The sequence below is a fragment of the Triturus cristatus genome, chromosome 10, assembly GCF_964204655.1.
Source record: "Triturus cristatus chromosome 10, aTriCri1.1, whole genome shotgun sequence".
NCBI classification, from domain to species: domain Eukaryota; kingdom Metazoa; phylum Chordata; class Amphibia; order Caudata; family Salamandridae; genus Triturus; species Triturus cristatus.
Window position 1 is genome coordinate 450,594,101 of NC_140593.1, and position 17,747 is coordinate 450,611,847.

A 17,747-nucleotide genomic window follows, 5' to 3' on the forward strand; every position below is an offset into this window, starting at 1 on the left:
CACTCATCCATCCTTTCACTCATCCATCCACCCATTTACCCATCCAGCTACCCTTCCACAAATACATTCAGCTATTTACCTTTTCTCTCATCCATCCTTCCACTCACTCATCCATCCATCCATCCTCTCTCATTCTCCATCTATTCAATCTTTCATTCATCCATTCACCCTTTCACTAATTCATCCAGCCATCCACCCATCCCTTCACTCACTCGCCCACCTTTTCATATTAATTTTGAGCTGAGCCTTTTTGAGAAGAGGCCCATCAAAAACTTCACCCTCGCTGCAGGAGCCATTCCAGGACTGGGGCAGGATCCACCAGGGTGGGCACAGGGGTGGGCATGCAGTTTTCAAGTATTCCAGGGAGGGCTCCTCACCCCCTCCTGGACAAGACAACGAGAAGACAGGCTCTCTTTCCAAAATGTTAGTTTTGCCATCCCCCACTGTGATGTACAGTACTTAAAGGAGATACTCCAAGAGAACTAATTTAACTGATTGTCCTCCATACTTTGTTTAATCAGTGTGGGTGCGATTGTGCCATTTCTTTATTTTATTCCAATTATAGACTGCATGTTTGCAGAACCGAGGTTTGCTTACAATTTAGTGACAGTAATTAAGCTCTGTGAAGAGAACCACGTGCTGCCTCTCAGGGCCGGTTCTAGGATGTTTGGGGCCCTGGTCAGAAAGGGAATGTGTGAGGCCCCTATAAATTGCAGAGACGCATTCAGGGCTGTTTGCATCTGAATATATGCCCCTGCGCCTGAAGCTGCAGCCCCTCCCTCTCAGTCACCTTCAAGCACCTCTTAACAGCTCATCAAGGGCTGAAGGTGTGAGGGTTGCCATCCCGCTGTGTTCAAAACCTCCGTTACGTCCGAATATCAGCCATCAGATTTTCGTGTGGAGTGCGCGCCCCCCCTGGGATGGTGGAGCGCCCCCCCTGGGGGGCGCACCCCACAGATTGAAGAACACTGGTATATACTATACCAAAGTGAGGTATAGTGTGCACAGAGTCCAGTGGATCCCCAAAGGAAGGCAGAGGTAAAGTTACATAGCACCTCACTCTCTATTTGTGGTAGTATGGGCGAGCAGTAAGGCAGTATCAGAGGACAGTGTTAAGCATTTGTTGTACCCACTCAATCAGCAAATGATTTCCCACACTCAAAGACTGAACTTCAGACCAATTGGTTTTGTATAAAAATATTCTTTTAGTTTTTTTATTTTCTAGAACCAAGCAAGCCTGGCACAGGTAAGACGATAAATACTTTGCAGTAAATATACAGTTTGAAATGCAATTGTAAATGTACTTTGAAATGGTTACAGTTTGAATTACTGGTAATGCAATACTGTGAAATGCTGTACATATACTTTGTATCGACTTTGCAATGAAAATTACAGGTAAGTTACCTTTACGTTACTTTCAAGATTACTTTTTAGAATACTTTTTGCACTCAGTGTGAAATGCCTAGATATCACACTGGGACATGTCCTGGAGAAAATGTAAGTAAGATCAGTTTTGCACAATTGTTATTTTTCAGGTTTCCATACAAATCAATTCCACACTTTGAGCATTTTTCAGAGAAAAACAGTCAATGGATTCCTATGAAGTGAAATGAAGTTAATGGTTACCAGGTAAGTAATCGGTCTTTGGAGTTGAGCTTCTGGAGTTAGAACAAGGGTTCCCCCAGGGTCAAGGATGCACTCACGTTACACCCTCAGCGGCACTAGGACGGCCGGGTGCAGAGTGCTGAGGCCCAATGTTATCCAATGAGGGACAGGGGGCCTCCGGTTGGTGGCTGCTGGCGAGCAGGCCACAATGTTGTGGGAGCCAAACTCCTGGTGTTAGGCTCAGGGCAAAGGGGGATCCGGTTTAGCACACAAAGTGCACCCGCAGCGGCGGCTGGGTGCAGGGTGCTGTTTTGGCGTCAGGCATCCTGTTGTTTTAAATGCAGATTTTCGGTTTGGGTTTTTAGCTGCAGGCTTGGTCCAGAAAGACTTCCGGGAGGAACCAACAGCTGGGCAGGTAAGTTGGATGGCTCGGGGAGGTAGGTGCACCTTGGGTTCCTTTCTCCAGGGCGCAGGGCGACTGCATGCAGGGGTGTCTTTTGAGGTCGGATTTCACCTTACCGGGCCACTTGCGGTTGGGGGGGTCTCCGTGCAGAGGCTGCAGGCGACGTCGGGGAGTCCTGGAGGGGTCAACCCACTGTGGACTCGTACTCTGGAGTGCTGGGGGACCTTACTGGGTCTGGTGGGACACTTGAACTCGGGCGGTAGGCGACGTGTGCAGTGGGGGTTTCTTTTTCCTCAGAAGGCTCTGAGTCTTTGGTTTGGTGTTTCTTTTGAACATAGCTGCTGTTCACAGGAGATCCAGTCTTTGTTGTAGGCAGTCAGTCCTCCTTGGGGTTCTGGAGGTCGCTGGCTGCAGGACAAGACGATTTTTGGCGCAGGATCTCCGGAAACTGCAGACGGGCAGGTAGGGCTGGGGTCAAGTCAGTCTCCTCTGCTGGGCGTCTTCCTTTGTCCTTTTCCTTCTTAGATTGCGGGAATCCGCCTCCTTGGTTCAGGGCTGCCCCCTAAATACAGTATTTAGGGGGCGTTTTAGGGGTCTTGAGGTCAGTAGCCAATGGGCTACTGACTTTAGGGTGACTACACCCTTGGTGTACTCACCCCACGTGGGGGAGTAAGCACAATCCCTAATCCTGATTGGGGAGTGCCTGCGCTCTGCAAGATGGCGACTACTGAAGAGAGGGCTTCACCTCACCTCCCCCACCTGAGGGGTGGAGTTGGCAGAGGTGGGAACACCTTCTGGGCTGGCTAGTTTTTCCCGCCTGTCTTCCCGCCGAAAAGGAGGGGAGACAGGAAGGGGGCCTGCTCCTGATAGCAGGAGAGGCTGGGGGTCGCATTACAAAGACTGCAGGGCCTTTGAAGCTCCCCTGCCACAGATGGCTCTTCCTGGCCTGGGGGAGGTGTGAACACCTTCGCCCAGGAAAGGCTTTGTTTCTGGGCTCAGGGAGCGAAGGCTCCCACCTTAGGGGTCCAGAAACATGTCTCGTGGTGGCAGGCTGGTGTGTACCAGTCAGGGAACCCACCAGAGGATGGTCGTTTTTCAGGGGGCATCTTTAAGATGCCCTCTGTGTGCATTTTTCATTAAATCCCACACTGGCATTAGTGTGGGTCTAATGTGCTTTGACACCAAACTTCTCAGTTTTCAGTGTAGCCATTATGGTGCTGTGGAGTTTGTAATGACAAGCTCCCAGCACCATATACTCTTAATGGCAGAACTGCACTTACATGTCTAAGAATGGACTTAGACACTGTAGGGGTACAGGGCTTATGCACCTGTACTGTCACCACTGGCATAGGGCACCCAGATGGAGGGGTGACTGATCTATGCCAGGGCAGTGTGTTGCAGGCATGGCACACAGGGATGTGTGCCATGTCGACTCTTGACTTTGTTCTGCACCAAAACACGCAGCCTGCAAAGGCAGTGTGTGTGTGTAAAGGTACAGGGCCTCTAAGGGTGGCACAATAAGTGCTGCAGCCCTTAGAGGTCTTTCCTGGTCACAGTGCCCAGGGTACCTGTGGTACCATTTACCAGGGGCTGGCCAGAGATGCCAATTGGGTTAGGTCTGGGGAAAGTACACAGGCCCTGGGAGCCTGATTGGCAGGGACCCCGGGTACAGAGAACTGTTGTGTTACAGCTAGTTACTATTGAGGTAGAAACAAGAATGCCAATAACAAATAAACAAAAGAAACTTTTGATTATTCAATAATCAATAGTCATACATTTTCTACATTGTCCATCCACTCTAAATAAATATTTCTGTATCATCTGACTCTTTTCCCTCTTGTCTACGCAGCAGTCACTCCTGTACTGAGACAGCTAATGCATCTCATATGATCAAGTCTGCTAGCGTATCCTACAAATTTTCATCATCCTGCTCCACTGCTTTGTCCAGTTAAACTTTTGAGGAATACCCTGGCTGCATTGTCTTAGGCTTGTTTGAAAAACAAGGCAACACTTCATTTTCAAAAAGGCTTTCATCCCTTCTTGCTGTTCAAGACCACTTGAGGCACATGGCTAGCTAATGTTAGTTGTCTTCCATCAATCAACCTTTTGACTGTATCCAAATTAGTCAATCATGGTATTCTTCAAACCTCCCCAGGATACTTGGGATCTCTGGCAATGCTCCGCAGCAGTTTCAAGTGTTTTTGTCTGGCTCGCAATAGGCAGTGCCTGTCCACTAATTTACTTGTCTTATCAACTCATTTGGTATTGTATCTTATCAGTCCTTGCTACCTCTCTACCTTGTCTCCATTTATTTTATGTTGCTGACCCACCTCATCTAGTTCCATCGATGCTTCGGTCGCATGTGTGCCGACATTACAAATGTCCTCTTTAAATTCTAGTGGATCTAAAGGTCATAGTCAAATTATTTCCGTGAAGTATATAGGGGAGATTTGGGGATGTTGTGGAGTTTAGCTGAAGAACAGTAAAACTGAGGCTAGGGTTGTGAGTGGGTAATGAAAATCTTTGTAGTCACAATTCCCATTACCAAAGGTAAATGTCCCACTCATGTGGATTACATTTAGGACATGAGGTTGAGGTTGGACAGAGATTTCTCATCTGACTCAAGTTAGAGTAGCTTCCTCACCAGCGGTTAGCACAGTTCACTGGTTTCACTATGCCATACTCTTATATGCTCATTAACATTTTCTCTCTCTACAAGAGTTCCATTTAAGTTTCTCACAATTGCACTTCTCACTTACTATGCTAATGATTTTCTTTTTTACAACAAAGTTTCACGTTTTCTCTAGTATGGGAATTGGACTGAAGCCCTTAGTGTGCTTAGATCTTCCAGGTTTAAGAAGATCTTGTTTGGAAGCTGGTCAGTTCTTATTGTAGATCCTGTTGTGGAAGTCTCTTCCTGTGGAGTTTTCTAACCTTTAGACCTTCCTAAAGAAAGCAAAATCCTATCTGTTAAAACTGTTGCTGATATATTTTTGCTTGCGCATCTTTTCTACGGCCAACAAACCATATTTGGCTGTGACAATACTCTCTTCACCTTTCAACATTCACTACGTAACATTAAGGAACCTCAACTGGCTAACATACAGATCATCTGTGACATGTAATGGAGTTAGGGGCTTGATCCCAAGGAGTAAAGGCCAACAGGCAGATTCCTTTGACCCTGCCAGGAGAGCACAACCAAACTACTGACTTGTTAACAAAACTTCAGAAATCAAGTATCAGACTATGAATGGAGATCATACAAGGAGTGATGGAGTAATGCCTTTCTTGCATTTTTTACAGATTGACCATTATTTTGTATGGCAAAACAAGGCAAAAGATAAATGAAATAAAGTGTTCGAAATTTCTGTAGCTATGCACCAGTTGTTAAATACAGCTGTTCAGTGATATACCCAGAACTCCTCACATTAGCTCTTCAGGAGCACCTTTACCTTCATGGACCAAGAGCATTAATGGTCTTTTTATACGGCTTTACACATTTTAGTTTTAAAATTTCAGAACCATATATGCCATAGTGAACAACCTTGAGGGTCTAAACATAAAATTGGGAATGCTTTTAATAATATGTCACACACCCTTTGCTAGAGTATTTTAGATCTTGAAGAATTTATTGAAAAGGTTAACTGCGTTCACAGCAAATGTTTTAACATTTCTCCATAGATTATGGACTTGCATGATATTGTAAAGGAAAGCAAAAAATATTAAGCAATAAAGTTAGCAATGGTTTACCTCATCTCCAACTGATATGTTCGCACACTTTCTTCCGTCTTCTCCAATACCTTTCACACCGTTTTTACAAAATGACTTGTAGCTTATGGTAACACCCTCCGGAAGCTTGCTGTTTTCCAAAATGACCTCTGAAGATAAAGACTAAACCATTTTGTTAATTAATTTCAAGATCAGCTGTCAAATCCATGGGAAGAAAATATATTACAAATAATACGAAACACAGCTATAGGTTTTCATTGCATAACATTTTTTTTTCATTAGGTTGTTAAAGTTCTTCATTAAGCATACAATTGTGATATCAAGGTTCAAAATGAAGCTAAAATGGGTTACTCATTCAGAAATAGCAGCCCATGCCTTGAGATTCCCTCCAGATCAAATTAACTAATAATATTCAGTCCTGAAATGATAGGTCTCGGATATTCTACCAAGAATCAATAATATTTTTTTTTTACATATTCTCAGGGAATGGCAAAAAAATGTTGCATGTCGTGCGTGTCATTGAAAACAATCATGCTGCAGGGTTTTTTCTGCCTATGGAGCATTCTGAAACAGGAGAAGGGGGTAACGTGTTGAGAGGGTGAAGGGAGCCTGAGAAGTGGGCCATATGCATCAATGGAGTAAACAGTTAAAATAGAGAATGCCTAGTACTTCACAGTTCTACACAATGCTATTAGAACTTGGCAGCACTCCTTACACCATGTCTATTTATCGGCTCATGAAAACAGCACAAGAATTAAAAACATTACACATGATATGAAATTGAAAAATTCACAGGTACACTTTACATGCAGATACCAATGTCTCTAAAACACATTTGTGTGACCACCGATGGCAATATCACAAAGTCATCATTACATTCTGTATTTGGCATACCTATTGCTGGTCATTAATTTAAAACAAAGCAGTCCATGGTCCAGTTTAAAAGAAGTGAAAACACTTGATGGGAAGGGTGGCAGGGGATATCACTATAGGCTGACATAAACAATCCATCTGGGAGACAGGAAGAAACTGCCTGATTAGTTTAACTCTAAAGGAGACAAAACGCTATACAATAATTAGTAGAGACCCACAGAGTTGGCAGAAAAATGGCACTGGGCAGAGACGAGTTAAGGATCATAAAGACTTTTTATAATTTCTCTAAAAAATAACTACTTCTGGGTTGAAAGCCAAACAAATTTAAACAATGTTCTATCATATTGTTACAGGCAGAGGATCCATTTAATTCATGTGAATCTAAGTGATTACCTAGTAGAGAAATCTCACCTAAAACTCTTAATTTTCTTATAAAAAGTGCAGCCCGTATAAAACCCATTAAGGGGACACTACAGTTTTGGAGAAGTCTATTTTCTAGCTAGGTGGAAACACGTTGCGTAGTTCAGAACCTGGAGCTCAGGGTGCAGAACTAGCGGCTGATTTAGAAACTCCCTCGTTAGAAGAGGACTGCAAGTTTAATTTTTTAAGAACCATTAAGATGCATCTATGTATGTTTCATAAAAGGCCCAATCTAGACAATCAACAAAGTTATATATAAATTAAAACATGGTTAAGGCACTTATTAGTGGAATATGGGAACAGGTACACAAGCAAGTCGTTTTATTTTTTTACGACAATCAAAACATAAAGCTGCAGATTGCAACCCACTTACATTATAAGAGTCGATAACCAGATTAATGACATTGCTGGAATTTGATGAAAGCGTTCCCACGACAGATTTTGGAATAAGATTTTTCAACTCCTTCAAAAATACAAAAAGTTATTATTTAAAAGGGTGATTACCAAATGGTGCAAAAATATTAAAATAAAGCTCAATAAGTATTTAAAAATACCGCCCTAAGTCAGTCACTAAGGAAGAATTTAGATTTCCAAAGAACACGATTAACGAGGTCAGGGGTTTTGTGCTTTTGAAATAAAAATAAGGCATGCACAATGCACACGATTTACAGGGTCAATAAACTTACCTGCAAAAGACCATTTTTAGATGTCATGGAGGATGATAATATTATGCAATAACTGCAGAAACTACATACCAATGTAAAGAATTTGGCATATTGTGCTTGTGTCCGGAGTTTACCTTCAGTGGTTATTCTTAGAGAATCATGTATAAAGCATCAGGGCATTATTTGTTATTCCTTTATATGTCGTTAGTTCTGCAATCAATGAGATCACTGGTGATGTCATATGTGATGTTATCTCATGACGTAGTAGGTACAGGTTGGACAAGTTGCTTACCGTCGGTAATGCCTTACCTAGCAGAGACCATCTAGCCGTATGTTTCTTACTTTAGAATTATCCCCAGGTGTCAGACTGGATCCGGGGAATTTTTGTGAGCAGTACTCCTGCGTGTCGGTTGGAGGCGTCAATCAGCTCCACATGGTGTCGTCCACGCCGGAAGTGACTTGAGCGGTGCCTATATAGAAGCCACCCCAGCGCTGTCAGTTACATTTAGAGACTTTCCATGCCAGGAGAGTGGAGATACGCAGAACACTGGTCACTGATGTAAAAAACTAAGGACCTAAAAAGGGAAAGCCCTGTCCATAGAAATCAGTTTGCTGAGTGGGGAGAATGGGTGGGTTGGAAAGGCATCTGCAGCTAGATAGTCTCTACCAGATAAGGAGTTACCAAAAGTAGGTACCTTGTCCAGCTGATAGAGACTTCTAGCCGCAGACTCCTTACCTTAGAATAGATACCCAAGCAATACATCCCCGGAGGTGGGTTTGCAAAACAATTTCACACCAAAAAGTCCTGCAAGACTGAACAGGCAAAGTACCTGTTCTGATGGGCCATACTGTCCAGGCAGTAGTGTTTTGTGAATGTGTGAAAGTAAGCCCACATTGCTGCCTGGCAGATGTCCAGGACTCCGCATGCTAATGCAGTGGCCACAGCCTTGGCTCTGGTGAAATGAGCATGCAAACCCTCAGGGGTTTGCTTTTTGACCAATGCATAGCCGTTTTTAATGCAGAGCACGGTCCTTCGGGAGATGGTCCGCTTCTGCACAGCCTCTACCATTTTTGTTCCAACATACCCAGCGAAGAGTTGGTCATCCACCTGAAACTCTTTCGCGAAGTCAAGGTAGAACGACAACGCTTTGTTTGGGTCCAGTCAGTGAAGCTCCTCTACCTTAGAGGGATGTGGCGGAGCGTTAATCAGAGGCAGTGATAGACTTGCCTACACGAAAGAGAGTGATGAATTTTGGCATGAAGGAAGATCTAGTTCATAGCTTGTCTGGGAAGATGTTCAGGTATGGAAACTTGGATGAGAAAGCCTGAAGCTCACTGATCCTAAGGGCAGATATTATTGCCAACAGGAAGGCCGTCTTGATGGTAAGCAGCCAGAGAGGACAGTTATGCAAGGGCTCAAAGGAAGCACACATTAGAAACACCAAGATGAGATTAAGGTCCCACTGAGGCTCGATAAAGGGGGAAGGTGGAAACATGTTGCAAAGCTTTCAAGAACCTATTTACAATAGGAGATTTGAAGAGGGATGGCTTAGCAGGCAAACGCAAAAAGGCTGAAATAGTAGAAAGATAACCCTTTCAGGTGCCCAAAACAGACCCATGCTGGGCAAGGGAAAGAATAAAATAAAGAACCTGAGAAAGAGTAGCAGAAAGGGGGTCAACCTGCTTTTCTGCACACAAGTACAAAACTTGCCCCAACGGCATGTGTACACCGTTTTGGTGGAGGGACACCCGGCTGCCATAACAACATCACAGACTTCAGGCGGAAGTCCAAAGGCTGTCAACTGTCACCGCTCAAACTCCACGCAAGAAGGCAGAGTGATGACAGGCTCAGGTGGAGAACCCTACCCTGTTGCTGCAACAGAAAATCCTCCCAAAGGGGCGGCCGGATTTGAGGTCCTATGGCCATGCTCAACAGCTTGGGATACCAAACTCTCTGAGTCCAGTCCGGAACCACAAGGATGACTTGGGTGCAGTTATTCTTGATCTTCTTGAGAACACTGCGCATGAGGGGTATGGTCAGCAAGGTTTACAGGAGGACTGAGCTCAACTGGAGATGAAAAGCATCGCTGAGGAGAACTGCCTTGGAAACTTCAGCGCACAGAATGGCTGAAATTGCATGTTCTTGGCGGTGGTGAACAAATCTAACCAAGGCTCTCCCCACTGCTGAAAGAGACCTTGCACCACCTCTGGATGGAGATGCCATTCGTGATCCGCTAGGCATCTTCTGCTGAGTTTGTATGCCCTGGTGTTTAGAGAGCCTGCCAGATGATGAACCATCAGGGATTTTCCCTGCTCTTCCAGCCATGTCCAGAGATGCTGGGGCTCTTGACAAAGGTTCCACGACCACACCTCGCTCTATTTGCTGCAGTACCACATGGCGGTGGTGTTATCCGTGAACACTTGCACTAGCTTCTTGATGGCGGGTAGGGAGGCTTTAAATGCCAGTTAGACTGCGCGGCGCTCCAGAAGGTTGATGTGGAGAACAGTTTCTGGATCTCCACCTCTCCCAGATGGCTGCCCCAGCCCAGCAGTGATGCATCTGTCGCTACTGTGAGATCTGGTGGGGAAGCGAGAGTGGTCTGCTGCAGACCCACCCGACGTTCATTAACCACCACTGCAGATCTTGTGTAGTTCACTCTGATATCTGGACCTTATCGGAGAGATTTCCCTGATGCTGCACCCACTGGAACTTCAGATCCCACTGCAGAGCCCGCATATGCCAGCAGGCACATGTCACAAGCAGCATGCAGCAGTCCATGAGGCCCAGCAGCCTCAGAGTCAGTCTCCCCGAAATCCAAGTTAGGGGCTGAAACATTGGTATCATAGCTTGAATATCTTGGACTCACTGTTTGGGAGGATATGCCCGAAACCGCAGTGTCTAGAACAGTTCAGATGAAAGGGAGCGTGTGAGAGGGAGTCAGGTGTGACCTCGGAACGTTGATATTGAACCCCAGCGAATGCAGGAGGTTCGCCTTAGATGCAGGTGGGAGACAACAGCCTTGAGTGAGCCCACCTTCGACAGTCAGTCATCAAGATGGGGGAAGACAGGCACCACTGATCTCTGCAGATGAACTGCAACCACCGCCATCAACTTGGTGAACACCCAAGGGGGGCTGATGAGGCCAAAAGGCTTATGGACCACAATAAACCACAGGAAACACCTGTGGGCAGACAGGAAGGGTATGTGGAAATTCGCGTCCTGCACGTCCAACGTTACCATCCAGTCTCCCAGATCCAGGACAGACAAGACTTGAGTGAGCGTGAGCATTTTGAACTTTTCTTTCTTGAGGAAGAAACTGAGAGGGTGCAGGTCTAGGATATGATGAAGGCCTCCGTCCCTCACCAGAAAGTCGGGAAGAGCAACCATGACCTACCTCTGGCGTTGGCATCCTCTCTAGGCCCCCTTGGCCAAAAGAGCTGTGACTTCCTGACGGAGCAGAGAAAAATGATCCTCCGTCAATCTGTCTCAAGCGGGTGGCCTGGGTGGAGGGGTAGTCTCGAAGGAGAGGGAGTAGCCTCTCCAGACAATATTCAAAACCCATTGGTCCTATGTGATAGACCGCCATAGTGCAGGTGATGGTGGATCCTGCCGCCGACTGGGTGCCCATGATGATTAGGGGGCAGACTAAGGGCATGGAGGCTGCTGCTGCCAGGTGGTGTTGGAATGGCCTGACCGCTGGCTGCCGACACACTAGGTCTGTGGATATTACGTCCTCAGCCACACAGAGGCTGTGAAGGCTGCTTGCCATGGTGGCTGGGCGGGTATGGATGTGGCTGGAAGCCTACTCACTGGGCATGAAAGGAGCAAAAGGCAGATTGGGGGTGACGAAGGGCCATGGAAAGGCCCACGGACCTGGCTGAAATTCTGCTGCTCTTAAAGCACTCCAGCACTAAATCCACCTTGTCTCCAAAGAGATTGGAGCCATCAAAGGGATGTCCATAAGCAACGCTTGGACATGCCCAAAAAAGCAAGGTGTCCTTAACGAGGCATGGTGCCGTAAGGCCACTAACGATGACTGCTCTACCAGTGAATTGGTGGTATCCAGTCCACAATGTATGGTGAACTTGGCTGCATCTCTCCCGTCAGCAACAACCACGGAGAGGACAGCCCAGGCCTCTTCCCGGACCGGCGGCAGCATCTGCGTAACTGTGTCCAACAGAGCATGGTAGGAGCAGCCTAAAAGGCAGGCGGTGTTCACCGACCGGGGTGCCAGGCTGGTGGAAGAAAACATCTTCTCCCCTGTGGTGTCCAGCCTTTTGGATTCCCTATTCAGGGGTTCGGATGGGAAAACACCATGGGGGGTGGAAACTTGGACCACCAAGCTTTCTGGGGTAGGATTTTTTGTGAGGAAGTTGTTGTCCCCTATAGCTGTATGGTGGGGGCGGGCAATCGTCCTGTTGACAGAAGTCCCTGTGCTGGGCTTAGAAAAGGTCCTAAGCAGGACGTGGGAAAGGGCTTTGTTAAAGGGGAGAACCAGTTCTGAAGGGGACACTTCTGGCTGATGCACCTCTGTCAAGGTGTTAGTCTGGACTGCCACAGTGGTTTGGCCGCCCTCTTCAGCGCCATAGCGAAAGGCACTCTCTCCTCTATAGCCACGGTAGTGGGAGAAAGCATGCCTGTAGCTGCCAAATCCCCAGTCCATATTAGGGTCAAAGGACTGGTATTCTTTAGGGTACAGTAACTCCTCCTAATCCTCCCGAGTCCTAGCCCATAGGAAAAGGGCTCAGACTCTAGCCTGGAGGGCATGGCCCTAGTTGGCACTTGCGTCAGGTGACGCACATCCAACTCCATCTCGGAATTGGGATCAGAATGGGGATGGTGCCGGGAGCATCGCTATTTGGACAGGCATCAGGAAGGTTGAGGTGGCACAATTGGCACCAGTCCAGATCCATCTGTGGATCCAAGGGACCTTCTGTCTCTGGAGCTGATGACATGGATCTAGCAGGGACCCCTTCGGATCTTGCAGGGCCCAAAGGCATGCCGGTGAAATATGAGGAGCATGGCGTCATAAAACTCATGAAATTGAGTGGAGTTGCACTGGTTCCTGGAAACTTGGGGAAGCGCGGAGCTAACCCAGGTGCTGGCTCAACGGCAGAGCCATGCCTCGAATGCCACCGCTCCCTCGTCGGCCGATGAACGACCTCTTCGACTTCTTGCTCATCTTTTTGCAATGACAGACTAGCCTGACGACTTCGAGTGCAATGAAGACTTTGGACTCCATGACTGCTCACAGGACCTTCCTCTTGAGCAGCATTGAGGTCATTGCGGTGTTGCTTGTCGAACCACCAGAAGCTTGAGGGATCACTCCCTCAAGGCCTTCGGATTCATAGAACAGAATCAGAGGAGACCTTCTGACCGTGGTTGTGCTCTCGGCACCAAAGGCATATAAGATGCGGGTCTGTTACCGACATCGGTTGGTGACAGATGCTGCAGGGCTTGAAGCCGGCCTTCTTGGAGGACATTGCTGCCACACCATGAGGGAAATCCTCAAAAACACTCGAATAAACATTGAAAAAAGTGAGTTAAAAATTGAACAAGGGGTAGCTGAAGGAAGCTGACTTTTTATGTAGTGCACCAAAATGAGGTACACTATGTCGAAAGTCCAGACAACCCTTATTGGCATGCAGGGCTTAAATTAATAATCCCAAATGCTCTCTTTGTGGCAGTGTGGGCGAGCAGTTTAGGCTTATCAGAGGGTCATGTTAAGCATTTGTTCCACACTCAGAGTCAATAAATGAGACACACTCAAAAAGAAACTCGAGACCAATCTACAAAAATAACATTTTAAAATAATTTTAGATACCAAGATCATCGGAATCAGGTAAATACTTAAGACGTTCTCAAATTTTACAGTAAACCAGTAGAAAAAGACGTTTACTTGCCCTGGGGTGTCTGGGTGCAGTGGTGATTTTAGCAGAGGTAGCCTTGAATGCTACACCTGAAAGTCAATGGGGAAAAGTAGCTGTAAGAAAAGGCTGCAAATGGCGGTGGGGGACCAGTCTGGCAGAACCCAATGGCGGCTTGTCTCTTGAGAGTCTCAGGACCAAGCGACGCCGCCTGTTTACATGAGCCCGGGCTGGGAGGCTTGGGTGCAGAGATGTTTTGTCCGGCGGGTTGGTGAGTTAGAGGCTCTCACTTGTTGGGGTCCACCTGGTGATGGGGGCAGAAGAGGACAGCAGGGCCACTCTCATTGCTGGCCTCGGTGATGCTGATGTACCTCACTGGTAGGTCGTTCTTGGCAGGGTTGGTGTCTTGACTGGACACTTAACAAGCCTTGGTTGCTGCAACTACTACGGTACTTGGCATATTAGTGGTGGGCGGCTCCTGGAGGGCCTGGTATCTCCCAACTTGGCAGAGGATGGATCTGACCTTCTGGAGCAAATGGACCTATTCCTGTTGAGCTGCTCCTTCGGTGGGCCCAATGGCCAGCAACATGGTGGACTGGGCACATGCTTATTGGTGCCTGCAGACTGCAGGGAAGCGGCATCTCAACTTCAAGGGAGATCTTTGCTGGTTGTTGAGTTGCCGGACAGTCTTCCAAGGGTTTGGGGAGGATGTGCAGCTTTTGGATTAGTCAGTCCCTGAGTTTGCTGAGGGCAAGCAGCCTGGCAGGGTTTGGCACCAATCTATGGTGCAGGTCCTCTGTTATTGCTTTGTTGGTCCTTCTTCATCCTTCCTCAATTCCCAGTGGAAAAAAGATTATTTTACAGAATTTTATATAGCGCGAACGTGACCCAAATCGGGTATCAGAGCGCATTACATAGCACCAGTTGCATTACATGAGGACACATTCATTTTTTTGGTTAGGCACGGGGAAATTAAGGGATTTGCCCAGAATCACAGGATGTTCAGCGTCATTGCCGAGACTCGAACCCAGTTCCCCAGATTCGAGAAGGACCGCCCTAGCCGTTAGGCCAACTTGTGCCTAGTGGGCCTCTCGGCAGGTGGTGGTGGAAGCTTTGGTCACATATCAAAGGAAGACATCTTGCTGGAGGAGGTGTGAACACTTTCCTCCAGAGCAGGCTTTCTGGCCTGAGAGAGCATGGTCTCTCACCTGCAGGGTGGAAGGCTGGTGGAAGGCTGGACGATACCATTCAGCCAGCACACTAGATACGGATAGGTTTTTCAAGGGGCACCTTTAAGGTGCCCTCTGGGTGCATATCATAATAAATCTAGTACTAGCAACAGTTTAGATGTATTAACACAATGGGGGGCGATTATGATGTCGGGCGTAAACATTCCACTCAACACCGTCTCGGAATAGGGAACCGACTGACTCGCGGTCGGCGGTTCCACACAACCAATTACGATGCTTCTGAACACCATTCGAAAGGACTCCCATTGACTCCAATGGGAGCCTGTGTTCCGACCGGCAACACAGACTCCAATGCCAAAAATGGGCGTCTGTGAAAACCTTGCACCCTGTCACAGGCACCCCATAGTGCCTGCCACACGGTGCAGGGTTTTACCGGGGGGGTCTCTTGGGTACCCCCATGTACCCCAACTGGAGACCTCAGGATGAAGGGGAGCCTGCTATGGGCCCCTGAAGTCAGTTTCCGACAGCCTTTTCGCTTCATATAGGCCGACTCGGAAAGGCTGTCTCAACCTGACATCGTAATACGGAGGTCAGAAACAACCTCCATAGAGCAGTACGGATCGGTTCCGAGTGGTCTGCGGACTCCACTAGTCCGTTGGAACCGATTCGGAAAGACCGATCAGGTAGAAACTAAACAGACCGAGTCGGTCACAAGGTCAACAACCACTTATCGGAGGCTTTCCGAGTCGGGCAGATGCTTTCCGCCTGACATCGTAATCGGCCCCTAGGTGTTTGATACCAAACACCATAGGTTTCAGTAAAGCCATCCTGTAGCTGGGTAACTCGTAATGACCTGTGCTCAGTACATATAATTAAGGTGGCTTCCCAGCTCACTTGTACTACCTAGATAATGAATTAGACAGCAAATGGGCATCTCTGCTCATGCAGATATGATCTTACATGTAATATGATGCACCCTGCCTCAGGGCTGTAAGACCTGCTGTAGGGATGACTTACATATATTATATGCAGTGACTTTGGCATGGCACACAGTGAGTGTGCCATATTGTGTTTTCACTCATGGTTTGCACCATGTTATGCAGCCTGCAATGGCAGCCTGCATGCAAATTGGATGGGGGACCCTTAGAGTGGCATAATATATGCTGCAGCCATTAGGAACCCTCTTTAGTACTCATTCTAAAGTACCAGGGATACCATTTACTAGGAACTTACCAGGGGTGCTAAAGTGTGTGCCAATTGTAACCCAATTAGACCATTTTGCCTTGTTTTTGGGGAAGAATGCTGGGGCCTGGTTAGCCGGGACCCTGAGCACATCAGTCGAAAAACATCAATACTAGTGGCAAAAAAGTAGGGATGACCATGACAAAAAAGTGCACTTTCCTACAAGTAGTTCTCTCTCTCACCTGGCTCCGTAGCCTGGCATATTGTAATGTAAATTGCGAAATTTACACTTCCCTAATGCCGAGCTCCTCACGCCCCAGAGATATATGGGGCCCGTATAGAGCATATATTGCTGAGAGGTGTCGGGATTCCGCCACACAGTTTGAGAGCGGTATAGTACCAGAGGGGGTGAGGTGATGAGCTATAGTATTGCATGAGATTCCGGTTAGTTAATGCGCCCTCAACTCACCTTTCTATTATGTGCACGCATCATTGGTTGGAATAGACGAGGAATTGGGTACTACTACATTGCATGACAAATTGACATATTGGTAACTTTCAGATAGGACAAACCGGGGGCTTGGAGGATGCTGAATTCTTTTACTATTTGGTCTATTCTTCCAATAGTGTTGCCTAATATTGTGATTTACATATTATTGTGTATTATTGCTATGTGATGAAACGACTGACAATGCACCGCACTGATATTGTTTATTTCTTGCTGTATAATAAAACTGGAAAATAAAGATTTAAAAAAAAAAAAACAGAAAAACAAGTAGCTCTCTCCAGACGTGCGTTGACTGGTATGGAAAGAAAATAACTGATGTTAGCATGCTGGGGTTGCGCTTATATGGGCACTTTCAGCACAGACAATGGCCAGCGCAGCTAATCAACGTCACTGGGCACCGCGCACGTCACTTTCAGCACAGACACTGGCACGCAGGGGTACTGCTCACAAAGGTTTTCTGGATCCAGACTGACATCTGTGGATAATTCTAAGGTAAAGCATCTGCTTTCGATCAGATACAGTTTGCACTGTAATCCATTGTTTAAGGATTTCAGAGATTTTGAGCCTCAGCCAGAATGGACTCCCTCCTCTGGTGCTAAAATGCCCCTTCCCATGAGGTCTGCGAATCAGGGAATCAGGTCAATTGGATGCAAAACCAGTGCAAGGGGTGATGTCTTGGACCCTTGTTGGACATTTGCCAGGTTTGCGGTCCCAGCACACATCTTAATAAAATTACACACCAAGTAATAAATACTAAATTCATTGGCTTCACTTTCAAAGACGTGAGGAAAATACAATGTATAATTTCTTCTGCAAATGTTACTGTTTTTTCTTTAACTTTTCAATTGAATTTTCAAAACACTACCAAAATCCTCATGGTGCATTTTGAGTTTAGCAAAAAAACAAAAGTCCCTGTATGGCACCTTACATTTATTACAAATCATCAGTATTGTGGATGTATGTCAACAAGTAATAGACATATGTAACTATTCCCACCATGAGTTAAGATTCTCTTGTGTTTGCGTGGGAAGCCTCTTGCCTGATAGATCGGTTCTTCTACTTGGGAACATTTTTCTGTGCCCCTCAACCATTCTGGTCTTATCAAGGCAGCTTCTGATAGCCCATGTTTGACTACGTCTCTTTCGGCAAGTAGAGCGCCTATTAATGTGTCACTCTTTATTTGTGTTCCCCCCCTCAGGTCTCACACAACTCCTTCATCACCTCCAAGAATAACACTTTTGGGGAAGGGTCAATGAGCCAATGGCATTGTTCTCCATGCCAGTAAGGTTGAACCTGGTGACAAG

The 17,747-nt window shown here is 46.6% G+C and overlaps 1 protein-coding gene across 2 annotated transcripts in view; it reads right to left on the reverse strand.

Annotated features, from left to right (window-relative positions):
- Window positions 1–17,747, reverse strand: part of LOC146789601 (integrin beta-1-A-like) — a 319,722-nt gene that overhangs the window by 143,999 nt on the left and 157,976 nt on the right. For both annotated transcript variants that reach the window (XM_085631859.1, XM_085631858.1), the window contains exons 9-10: window positions 7,404–7,493; window positions 5,759–5,899 (exon numbers count right to left, since the gene is read on the reverse strand). In XM_085631859.1, the coding sequence (XP_085487985.1) occupies window positions 5,759–5,899; window positions 7,404–7,493 (231 nt within the window). The remainder of the gene's footprint in view (window positions 1–5,758; window positions 5,900–7,403; window positions 7,494–17,747) is intronic.